This window comes from Rhinolophus sinicus, chromosome 1 (genome assembly GCF_057876585.1).
Source record: "Rhinolophus sinicus isolate RSI-liver-muscle chromosome 1, RSI-T2T, whole genome shotgun sequence".
NCBI classification, from domain to species: domain Eukaryota; kingdom Metazoa; phylum Chordata; class Mammalia; order Chiroptera; family Rhinolophidae; genus Rhinolophus; species Rhinolophus sinicus.
In genome coordinates this window covers 205,572,533-205,585,444 of record NC_142501.1, presented here as the reverse complement: position 1 = coordinate 205,585,444, position 12,912 = coordinate 205,572,533, and the positions used below count along the sequence as shown (strand labels likewise).

The window sequence follows — 12,912 nt, the reverse complement described above, 5'->3', positions numbered from 1 at the left end:
GCAACTTACCTTACGGGTTACCCATCAATGGTCCCATAATGGACCATCATTTGAAAAACATGAATTTATACTTAAGTCTTATCAAGACCTGTGGCCATTTTCCCCAGAAGACAACTTAATACTCACCATAACAAACATAAAATGCTTACAAGTTTCTGTGAGAAATCTACTCAGAAGCTTGCTTGTTATTTCGATGTGACTAATAAAGAGAAGGACATGCGTATTGAACCTGCCTGTGATGAGGTGACGGAATTATGAGGGGATGCCAGGCTCATTATTTCTGCCACAAGAGGAGTAATAAAAGGGGTCACACAGACACCTCCCCGCTTTGAAGCAGTCCCCTGGGTGTGTCCCTAGTCTGGCTGTGCGCTGCAGGCAAATCCCTCTGTGTTCTCCCTAGAGAAAAATGGGAGTCCAGAACTGCTCAGACAGGTGGAAGAAAAAAATTCCTCTGTACAGACCAGGTAAGTAAAAACTGCATGTGGCTGGCATTGTCCTATCCAGGAACACAGGCCACACATCCATCTCATGGCTTATTATTGGAAGAAAAAGTGAACTTTGCAAAGCAAGTTAAAAGTGTTTTAAGAAAGACACAAGAATTATTATTATTATTTTTTTTTTCAAGCAGAAGAAACATGACCCAACCCCGCAACAAAATCTTAAATACATTCCAACACACAAAACGAAGGCAGTGCTGCATTGGAGGAGGGTTGCTGCAGAGGGCGCCACACACACTCCTCCTCCTCCTCCTCCTCCCTTCTCATCTACCAGGCCCCTGGCTCCTCAGAACCCTAGAACTCGCTAGAAAAGCAAGAAAAGCAACAACGCAGTGAGAACCCAGCATATTCAGTGATCCTGACAAAGGCGACAAATGGCTGCCCCCTCACATTTGTTCTCTCCCAGAATCCTTGCTTGCTCCCCAGCTCTCTACACCTCACCCTACCACATAAATTACTACACCCAACTTCCTAAAACTTCAGCACGGGGCACGCCACCAATAACCTATGTAATGCAACATTTTTCAAGTTGTCACTCTAAATCCAACTCTCTTTCTCCTACCAAACTGATGGATTGTCAAAAAAAGGAAGCACACCAGCCAAACCAGCTAGATCCTTACTTCTGTCTTCCACACCTCTTGTCATTATAATACACTGATAAAGCAAACCAACAACTCTTCTGAAAGCCACTCTGATAGAAAGTACAATTCCAAGGAAGTGATAGAAATATTGTTTCATGTTACTATAAAAGTATGAAGACATAGTTTAATATAGCTAAACCTGAATTATTTCTTAATTATTTCTGTCTAGGAAGAAATTTTGGTATTGCTTAGTCACAAACCCTAGCAATGCAAAGGAAAAAGAGCGGCCTTCCTGTCCTACCTGACTGGCCTTGACAGAGTGAGACAATCACGGAATACGGCGTGTAAAAATTTTAGTGCTGTTATAACTATGCTTACCCTATAATGTAACGTTTTCTGTGATGAAGGTAAAGTGAGTTTTTTTTTCTTTGAAGAGATTGTCATTTATGTTTTTAAATATGAGAGCTTTCTGAGAAACTGAAACCTTAAAAGAAGCTAAAATTAAATAATTTATCATGCTGAATGGACAAAGAAACTGCATTTGGTAAAACAAAACTGAAGAGAACTAAAGGAGTAAGTGGAGATTAAGTCCTTGGAAAAAATTATTTGGATGGGACATAAAAGGAAATACGTTAAGTTTAATAATAAGCAAAGTTCAGAACCATTGGATCTTACACTAAAAATATACTCTTTAAAGTCTATTCCTGTATGGGAATTCCTACTTTACCAACGTATTTATTTATGATCACATTATTTCCAATATTTTAAAAGCTCAACTCAGGCTTTTCATACTTTTTTTTTTTTAAATAATTAACACATTGACATAACTTTTAAAATAATGTCTGGTAATAGAAAAAAAAAAGTACCTTTTCCAATTCTCTTGGTATTCGCATACAAGTGTATACTCTTTCTCTTCTTTCTGTATACTTGGCCTCATTATGTTCAAGGAAGTACCCTCTTGTTAGTTCAGCACTGAGGAACCTCAACAATGAAAGCTCTACAGGAAAAGAAAATGACACAAAACAAAAAGAACAGTATTTATCAAGGAACTTCCATGCTAGCTGGGGCCACAGGTAACACATATATAAAACAACAGTAAAACAAAGTAATCTATAATTCTGTGCCCAGAAGTGACGACACGCAAATCATCACCAAAGACTCTTGAGAAAATTGCTGCTCTGTGTGTGTGGTATAAACTGAAAATTCCAGAGGAATACAGAAAGGACAATTACTATGAGCCAGAGTAGTCAGAAAAGTGTTTAGTGAGAGCCTAGTACTGGGTCTTACAGGTGATACAGGACCACGAATGCAGGTAAGAAGGGTATGTAGCAAGGATACATAAAACGGGTGTGTGTTTGAGAGAGTGTTTAGTGTGTGTGTATAATTTTTTTTTTAAAGGCAGCCAAGTCACCTAACAGGCATTGCTTCAGTCTAAGAACTATCCTGGGTGAAGTACATACAAGGATACTGTGCAACATCTTCAGCCTCACAGAAGCTCTGCAAAGGTGTCTAAATCACGCCATTTCCTTAGATGAAGGACTACCAACATGATGCTAATAATCGTGTGGGTGGGGGAAGAAACTTTCCTCTACCCTCGAGGTTCTCCTTCGGGCTAGTCTAATAATCAAACGCGCATAAGACAGTCACTAGAGAAAATGACCGAACTCAAATCCCTACATATGTTTGGGGACAGTGCACATATGGAGTCAGAGACCCCACATACATGAGAGGTTCAGAGACAGAAAGGGAAAATGAGGGATACATGACATTCTGAGCAAGGGACGAGGTTAGGCACCTTGAGGCTTCAGAAGGTCGCTGCAGAAAGAGCACCTGTTCAGGAATTATTAGTTTGCCCTGCGATGTAGGTAGATAAGAAGTTATTTCTGAGTAACTCTTATCATAGGCCAGGCCCCTAATTTAAATTCTTCTAGATAGTTGGGGGGAGGGGAGTGGGAGGTGCAGAAGTTTCTCTCAAGCCCAGAGAGTCTTGGTTGCTTTAGCTCAAAATAATCAGCATACCACTGAGGCACATCTTGGGGGGGAACTTTCTAATGCGTTGTAGGCTGGCTAGAACTAGGACAAGACCTGCTGTTAGAAGGGGAGAAAGAAAAGCCTTTTGAGCAGCAAACAAGAACAGCCAAAACCCGTGAAGGCGCAAACATTATACTCATACTCCGTTCAGTCAGGTTTCCAGTGAGAAAGGAAAGGATGTTCTGATTCGCTGAGATCCATAAATACCAATTCTTCATGTAACCGCTGAGAAGTAACGGGACACTCAGAAAGCAGAAAAGACGCACTCACACACATTTTCACCGATGCCAGGGCGCTAGTTGAGTCATGAGCCCCAAATGTCACCTCACCAGAACCTGAGCAGCATCTGGCCCCGCGGCTTCCCCATTCCTCCCGCCACCCCTCCACCAGTGGCACTTCTCTCTCCAGTGGCCGACTTTTCTGTGCGAAGTCTCTGGCAGCTCCTGCTCCTCCGCCTGACCCTGAAGCTGTTGCGGGTTTGGTGCTCTATACACCAAGCCCTAAGGAACATAGTTCCAGCAGCGAGCGTGCTGGCTGTCCCTTCAGGCGGCATTCTCTGAGGTGTCCTCAGTTACCTTCTTTTTCTTTCCTTTATTTTTCTACACATACTCTCCTTGGACAGTCTAAGTTTTTAACCATCATCAAAATCTGAAAGTCACCGTATCTTCAGCTCGGACTCCTGGGCAACTCCACCTGGAAATCCCAGATGCTTTTAATGTGCAAAACTAAACGCACTAACTTCCCCACTCCCTGCAGCCCTGACTAGCTCACAGCATCACCAGAAAGTTCTACACTAGCAGCTCAGGGCGGATTCTGACGATGCCTCTGTCCTCTCACCAAGCCCTACTGATTCTTGCTCTGCGACACTGAAAGTTTCCCTCTCCTGTCTATACTCCACCTTCATGGGGCCCTCACCCTCTCTCTGCAGCTTCCTGCCTGGTGGCCTTCTCCCAGTCTTCCCCCCTCGGTCCTGGCCTGGCCTGGCAGAGTCAGCACGCCCACACACCAGCCATGGACAGCCTGCAGGACTCCTCGTTAGCTCCAGGGCAGGCCGTACACCTCAGCAGTGAGGACCACATCCCCTAGAGCTCGGCCCCTGGCCACCTTTCCGGTCGCGCCACACCTGCCTCTTCTGAAGCTCTAGATCACAAACCTCTTGTTACACTACTTTTCATTTCCTGCAAACATGCCAGTCGGTTCACACTGTTCGTGGGCCCGAGAATTCCGTTCCAGTTTTCCACAGGTGAACATGCACAGACACGGCCTGCTCTGCGAAGACGTCCCCACCTGTTCCAGGCAAACCCATCCTCCCCGACTCGGTTCCCACAGCCTCACCCTCGCCCGTGCTTCCCTGCGTCCTACTGCACCCATTTTCTTGTCTCGTTTTCGCCTTTACTTTTGCGTCTTAGGGGCATAGTACATAATAAGTGCTCAACAAATGTTTGCTAAAATAATGTGCGGATCAGAGAAGAGGAAGAATAATCATAGAGAAGAGTGTGGCAGAGAGAGAACAAAAATAAAATCAGAAGTCAGAAGTAGCAAAGGCAGAAAATACCAGATTCTCAAGAACAGAGACAGAGAGAATTGTCCGAGACTGGGGAGCCAGCGGAGAGAGTGAAAAGCTCCTGGTGCCTCGCTGGGTTCACCAGCCATTGAAGACAAGGGGCCTCTTCTCTGTGTGTGTGTTTAAGAGACTGTCAAGGGTGACCCAACAGGCACCTGAATCTGCACCCCTAAGAGAGTGGGGTGCATGATAAAGTCACAGCCTGGGAGTGCCCTGGGGTGCAGGGAGGGGACGCTCGCACTGCCCCCAGGAAGTGTGGCAGAGGACTTGGGCAGCCTGCTAGTATGTCAGCCATGTTACGGAGATACAGAAACAGGTTATCACACAATTTTAAATCTAAAAAAGCATAATCCAAAGGTTAAGATAGCTATACTCTTGTTTATTTAGAAAGTATCCTCCACAATGGTGTTTTCCCTGATGACAGCAGATGACCGAGCTTTTATCATAATAAGAGTTTTGTTATGACCCACAAGACAAGCACGGGATCAGCCATCAGAAGGGGCCCTGGCACCAGCAGGCACACATCAGCCCTAGGACCTTCTCAAGCCACAGATCTGTTTCACAGAAGAGAAACCGAGGCTTAGCGCGGTTTGTCCCGCCTGCTCCCTGCTTGCCTTCCACATAGGATGGCTGAGGGACTGAGGGGATTTACATGAAAGCAGGGGAAGACCGCGAACCGAGACACCATGTCTTGAACAACTTACTATTAATTTCACAAGATCTGTAGTATTAACCAGTTCTGTGGGTGGTTACCTAACATTTATTGATGCTACTTCTGTATCCTGTTTCCATGGATGACAGCTAACACGACAAATAAGTATGTTTCACAAACTATATGACCTAAGTAACTCACTTTCTATTAAAAGAAAAAGTTTTACACTATAAACCTACGAAGGTGTTTTAACTATATTATAAATAAAAAACGGGGGTGTTAGGATTCCACCTCTAAATATGCAGTAGTTATAAACACCAGTTTACATTCCACAACAGAGAGTTTAAAAGCAAGCACTTAAAAATCAAATGATAAAAACATGTTTTGAGTGCACAGCTCTCGTAACTGTGCGACAGGTTCTACTGTTACGCCCGTTCTGTAGATGAAGACACCAAGGCACAGACAGGTTAAGGCCTCCAAGGTCACAGAGGAGGCAAGCAGTAGAGCCAGAATTCAAAATCCAGCAGTCTACCCCTCAAGTGTGTGTGTCTGAGACGGTAAAGGGTGACCCAACAGGCACCTGAACCTGCACCCCTAAGAGGGCGGGGGTGCCACGATGCAGTGTGTGCTTTTGGCACTAGATTATTTTGACTATCATTACATCAAGTGCTTTTGTAAACCGGCCACTGCTCTTTCTGGAAAACTGGAACCCTCCCCACCTCCCTTCTGTGTGCTCCCATGGCACCCTGGGTTTGCTTGAAGTTACACTTTAACTCTAGTTGGCTCCCTCACCAGCCTGAGCTTTCTGAAAGCAGGTATAACGCATCCAAATCCTCTCAATGTCCAGCCCCCAGAGTTCTCAGTCTAAGGGTAGTGTGTGCCTACAATTAACACCACAGAAATGGGCTAGGGAATGGTTTAGAAGATACAGGAAAGCAATACTAACAAAAGAACCAAGCTTCATGGGGTGAAATATTTCCAAAGCTTTGTCTTCCTTCCTCCTTCCACCCTCCTGGAGACTTGCCTTGCTTAAGGAATTAGGATCCTCTCCCTTTAGGGTAAGAGACCGTTTACAAAGGTCTTGCACACACTACTTCATAAAATTCTCACAATTCTGAGAGATAAAGAGAGCAGATAATGGTGTACACATTTCGCAAGTGAAGAAACTGAGGCTCACAGAGGTTAAGAGCCTGGTCCAATGTCACTGAAAAGGGGTACACTGGGAGTAGAACCCAGATCTCTGAACTCCAAGTCCAGCGTGCTCTCCTCTACACCATAATTATCATCCATCACCTGACAATCTTACAGAGATTACCTAGCGCTACTCTGGCTTCAACCCATGACACAGACACAGCCCTCTGGGTCACACTGAGTTAGGGGAGTGGGCTGCCTCCCCTGCTGCTTTGTCATTTCCACGCCCACCTTTCCGGGACTGCGGATACATTTTGCAGGATGCTCCTTAATCTTCTGTCCCAAAGTGCAGCTGTTTCAGTGTGTGTGTTTGCTTTTGTTGTTTTAAACACTGTTCGCCAGCATTCTACAGACTTACCTGAACTTACTTGTCCTGTGACACTGGGTATAGCTGCCTGACCAATTATTTAGGAAGGCTACTGTTCTTTTACCCATGGGTACAATTCTTCGAGAATTCTGCTAGCTAAGTGTACCTTAACTTTTCCATTCCTTCTGAGCAAATGAGTCTCTCCCATTGGTTATGCCAAACATGTGTCTTTATATTTAAAGAGCAAATTCTTTTCCAAAATAAAATAATTAAAATTTTTATTTTCTAAACATTGACTTTTTAGATGTCAACCAATTTTAGTTCATTTATCCAATTCTCACCAAAAAGAAATATCATTCAGTAAGTCTTTTGAAAACAAAAATATTTTACTATTTAATTATAATATAAACAAGTGTTTCTACATTAGAAGAACTAAGTTCTGCCAATTGTGAATATTTAATATAAGGAAGATAATACCAATCATAAATCCAAATCAATTCCTCCACAGTATTTTTAATCAATATTCATCTCCTACGAGAAATGCTCTGTGATCCAGCATCTTAAATTGAGAAAAAGTATAGAATAAATTGTTTCTTCCTCATCCCTAAAAGAAGAAATATCATGTTTAATTACCTACTAAGATAGCTTGCTTTAGAAATAAGAAGCCAGGACAAAAAAGAATTAATTAAAAGTAATGAGTAATCACAAATATATTTATATGTTCAGTAGTATGTCTAAATATATCTTTCTTAAAATAGCACTGACCATTAAAAAAATTGGAAAGTAATATTGGTTAACTGTTAGGAAAATATAAAGAAACAAGCAAATCTCCATGGTCTTAAATGACATAAAATTTTTAACAAACTTTACTAAGGTTATGCTAAAACACTAACTGTAAGTTTATGACACAATATAGAGGCAAACCCTTATACAAAGCCAACCAGGAATCAATGCAACAATTCTGCCTTCTCAACTCAAATGTAGTAAAGGTACCATTCAAGTTTTTAAGACCCTCAAATTATTTACAAATAATCTCATTTACGGACTCATTACTTTAGCAGAGTAGCTAAAATAGTCATAAATTTATAATATCATTATTCTGACAGTCAATGTTATATAGTCTTTTCCAAGCTCTCTTTTATGCAAGCATTCCCCAAACCGGGCCACAAATGAGCTGCTCGGGCAGAAGTTTGGAGGGTAGATTAGGCTGAAGTTAAACATTTAAAAAAGCCAAGATATTGAACTGGTCAAAGATCAAAATGAATACCTTTTCACTGCTTGTTTAGGTTACATGTACTAGTTGGGTAAAGCAAGTGAGAATTTTAAAAGTTTTCAGAAGAGAATCTAATTTTACTTTATCTGTATCAGGGTTGTGGTTACTCCAAGTAATTTCCCAGCCAGTTTTATTCTTATTTTTCTTTATAAATGAGAAGTTAATTATGGACCCTTTAGCATTAATTTCAGAATCACAGCCTCTAATCACCCATTAGGTTAAGTTCGGGTCCACAGGGGTAACCATGTAAGAGATCCTATGGAGAATGAGAACTGGTTAAATGAAAACATATTTTAATAAAAACACTTTATTTGTAAGAAGAACTTAAGTTTTCAATTACACAAAATATAGGACATAGAGAACACGAACAGTTAAAACCTTTCCCTCACTCGAAATCTTTTGTGGGAATTGATAAAAAAGAGATCCGTTGGTTTTTCTGGGTTTCAGTCTTTCTCCCTGCCTCTGCTCACTCTTATCGGAGGTAAACAAGAGGTCTAAAATGGGTAAAGGAAGAGAAGAGAAGCAAAAGAGATGGATAACAAGCTTACGCTGTAGAAGTGAAGTCTACACTTCTTGAGGGAAAAAATGGGCCCAGGGTATGGCTACAGCCAGAAATAACCTGTCGAGCCATACCTTACTCAGGCTCTTGTTTTCCAAGCACTCCCCTCCCCTAGGCATACTCCAATATATGTACGAATTATACAGGTATTGTTTCGTCCTCACCAGTAGGTGTTACCCTTACTCGTATTTTACACCAAGTCTTCTACTGTTAGGTCTCCAGAGTCCCGACAGCCAACTTAGATACTTCAGATACTACGTATCTGGTCTTGGAGTTATGAAACAGAGCCAAGTGGATTAGGCAAGCAGTCTAAGCAAACAGAGTCTACAAAGCAAATCAACAACCGAACTGAGCCAAGAACAGATTGCCTAATTCTCAGTCCAAGGTTGACTTGCTAGACCTAGATCCTAAACGGGACTATGGCTCCACAGACACTCTCCCACTGAGAACTTTTCCAGATGAGTCCAAGTGGGGAACAAGCACAAAAACATGGTAAGATGTACTTATTATCTGGTCTTATGTCAAAAATACTACAAAAGAAGTCGGTAGTATTTTTAATTAAGAGTAGGGATAGAGACAGATGAGAAGAATCCGCAGTTCCTGATGACCACTACAACCAGAATCCAGGACCAGTGACCACAAAAGAAACAGAGGAATGCACACTGACCATTCTGAGAGAGAGAACGACAACAAGAATGATGAGCGGGGTAAAAACTTCTAACTACGTTATGGTGTAAGTACTAGCACGTGAGAAAAGTTTCAGTCCACTGCCAGGCAACATATAAGTCAAAAAGGAAGTTCAGAGAACCGAATGCTTAGAAGAATTTGAAAAGAGAAACAAAAGGAAAGCTGACGCTTGATGTAGATACATGTGTATGGTATAGACAGCTGTATGTACACAAACTAATATTCATATATATTTGCTAAACATATAAATGCACAAGGACAAGTACGAACAAAAACATGAACCTCAAACACTATGTTTTGAATTATTCACTCTGGTGGGGAGGGTTTGGATAAGCACCTAATCTGCATATCCATTCACAGAATCCTAGGCTCTTACAAGAAGCCAACAAACATGTATCAGAGCCCTAAATTCCTTGGGAGAAATGATATCGAGAACAATGGAACTAACTGATGATTAGGCCACCATGACACTAAAGGAAAGACATAGGCTGCCCTAATTTGGGGAAGGGGACTAGAGTATCAGAGGCAGTACCAGAACATAAAAAACAACTAGTAACACTGTAAGTGCAAGTACCTAGTCTGGTAAGACAGTTGATTCAGGGAGAAATGCTTCTCACATGACCCTAGGTGGTGCCACTCAAAGGTCCTCTGAATCCCCTAGGCCAGCCCCAAGGACAGTTTTCTAAATTCTGGACAGAAGAGGAAGGAAAGGTCAGAGAGCAGTGGAGGGGAGCAGTGCTGGAGGGTCAGGGTGAACACAGAAGTCACTGAGCAGCAGGGGAGCTTAAGGGCCAACAGAATTCTAATCTCCAGGGAGGACGTCTCTGACCAGCGAGGCATCAGGTGGAGAGTGGGCACCAGCAGTGGCAAGAGTCGTGTGACGAGCGGAGCAGAGACAGATACCTGGTAAAGGCCCAGATGGAACAACACTGGCTGGTAACTCCAGCTTGTTCCTGGGATTCTCACCTAAGTCCTGATCCCCAAGTGCGACACTGTCATCTCTCCTCATAGATAACTGATGGAACTGGGGAAACAATGAGGACTACTCCGACAATCAGAGCTGACAATCAGAGCTGGACGAGTCTGTCTCCCTGATAACGACTTTTTGCAACTATAGGTTAAAAGTCCAGCTTCGAATATGTTAAGTAAAGCCTGCTCAGTAACCCATGTTGATGAAGAAAAGAATGCATGAGTGGTGTGATGAAGTCTGGGTTAAGTCCACAGTACCGGGGATCCAGACCCCTCTGGGAAGGGTCAGGGAAAGGGTGTTAAGGATTACCCCAGGAGCCAACAACCGAGCTCATCAAAAGGCTCCTGACAACTTCATTCTCTGTGCATGCAAAACAAACAAACAAACAAACAAACAGCTTTTGATAAAAATGTTGGCTTTCCTGAAACTCAAGAAATATTTTAAAGAAATAACAATATTTTAAAGAAATTACAGTGACATCTGGCCACATTTGTTTCTATTTGCAACACAGTGCTTTTAATATTCAAGTCTAAAGTGAGCAAACAGACAGCTCAGTGATTTAATACTTTGCCAATTCAGAAAGTAAATACTCTTGCAAGCGTTTAACTGACAACTAAACCAGAGTTGAGAATTTTTAAGTGGTTAATTGCAAAAGAACGAGGCACAGTCTGTACTTTTTTCAAAGATACGGACTTTGTTAAAACCAAACTATGTCTAGTTTTGTGAATTAGCAAATCACTCAGGATCTCACCTGATCAGCACTGGGGCACTGAAGCACTTCTACATTTTCAATAGCCCAGCATGATCAATGATGCAGTAAACCTCATGACTTAAACATTTGCATGAACTGCAGAAAACAACGGCTAATACAGCCCTTAACTGTGCACCAGAAGCAATTTTGGGGGGTTAGAAATTTACTGGGATTATGCTTTGGTTGTTTTTCAAAACTTAGAATTATGTAAGAATTAAAATGTTGCGATCACTCTGTATTCAACGAAAACGCTTCCTTTTTCTTTTAAGCCTAATATACAACTGCAACATAAACACAAATGCAATTTTAAAAACTGCTTTAAAAACAAAAAATCCTATAGCTGAAAGAAACGGTATTATAACAATACGCTTAAAACCAGTCATTGAAAGGTTTCACAAGTGCATGTTTCCTTCTGCAGCCATTTTTCTTTTTTTAAGGGGCATAAGTTCCAGTATGGGAAAAGTTCACAGGTAACATTTTGAAGAGTGCTAAATATTTCTGTTCTGGGCAAAAGTACTGAACTTCACGGTCATGACCACATTGTTAGCTGCGGCAGCGGAAAACACTGTGCAGAGCAAGTTAACAGGTTTCTACCGCTCAAGTTCGCTTAAAATGCACAACAAAAGTCACCTTGGCATGAAGATAATGAAATCAGCCTTGAGCGTGTCAATTGTGAGCTCCCTGAGACAGGGCAGATGCTCGCCCACGTTACCGGGGCGTAGGATGCGCCCGGGGGCTTTTTAAAGGACCTCTCGACAGCAGTGCAGGGACCTGGGGAGGAACTTCCCGGGCCGCAGCCCTCGCTCGGAGACCCACCCAGCCGGCTGTGCGCCGCGGGGATCTCGGTGCCCGCGCAGACGCCGCCCGAGGAACTGTCAGCGCCCGCGGAGTCGCGGGAGCCTCCGGAGCCGCAACCCCCCCGCGCGCCCGCAGCCCGGGCTGCCCGCAGTCCCACGGCCCCCGCCGCCAAGCCGCGGCCTAGCGCCGCCCGCCCGCCTCACCTGCGCGGCTGCAGCGCCGCTCCCGCCGCCGGTCGCTCTCGTAGAAGCCCAGCGTCTCCGTGTGCTGAGGTGTCGGCGGGGACCCGTGACCGCTGCCGCCCGGCTGCTCCGCCTGGCCACGGCCGTCCCGCTCCCGGCCGTCCGCGCCGCCCCCGCTGCCTTCTCCCGGGGCGGCCGCGTCGCCGACGCCCGCCATGTTCCGAGCAGAACAAACTATCGCCGCCGCCTCCCTCCAGACTCCGGCGCGGCCTCCGCCTCCGGCCGGCCCCCTCCCGGCTTCGCCCCGCCCCTCCCCGGAGCCCAGGCCGCCGCTGCCGCCGCCGCCGCTGCCGTCCGCGGCCCGTCGGCCGGCGCGCGCCATTGGCGTCAGCGGCGCGTGAGAGGCCGCCGCGGCCGCCGCCATCTTCTTCCTGACCTCGCCGTGGCGCGCGGCGGCTTCCCGCACCAAGGCGGGCTCCGCGGGTCGGGGCCCCGCGCCGGGCTCCATGCAGTCGGGCCGCGCGGCTGGGGAGAGCGCGCGCCTCCGGGGCTCGGGGCCGGGGCCGGGCGGGAGCTGGCCGGGCGCGGCAGCTGCGGCGGGCGGAGGGTCGCCGAAGGAGCCCTGGGGAGGCGGCCGCTGCGCCTGCTGCCCGCGGTCTGCGAGCTGTCCAGCCGCCCGCCCGGGGCCCTTTTTGCAGGCTCGGTGCCCGGAGTGCGTCGGCGCCGCCGGCTCGGCCTTGGCACCGCCCGCGCGGCCGCGGCGGCGAGGGCCGGGCTCCAGATCCCCGACCCCCGCCAGGCCCGGCCCCATATGTCCGCTATTTGGGCTCCATCTCTTCTGCATGTTTATGGTCGCCTGTCACATTCCC

General features: G+C 45.3%; 1 protein-coding gene across 1 annotated transcript in view; it reads right to left on the bottom strand.

The window, feature by feature from the left end:
• Nucleotides 1-12,343, bottom strand: part of TAPT1 (transmembrane anterior posterior transformation 1) — a 53,734-nt gene extending 41,391 nt beyond the window's left edge. The window contains exons 1-2 of the mRNA XM_074321651.2: nucleotides 12,065-12,343; nucleotides 1,945-2,075 (exon numbers count right to left, since the gene is read on the bottom strand). Of these exons, the coding sequence (XP_074177752.2) occupies nucleotides 1,945-2,075; nucleotides 12,065-12,260 (327 nt within the window). The 5' untranslated portion in view covers nucleotides 12,261-12,343. The remainder of the gene's footprint in view (nucleotides 1-1,944; nucleotides 2,076-12,064) is intronic.
• Between the last annotated feature and the right edge of the window lie 569 nt (nucleotides 12,344-12,912).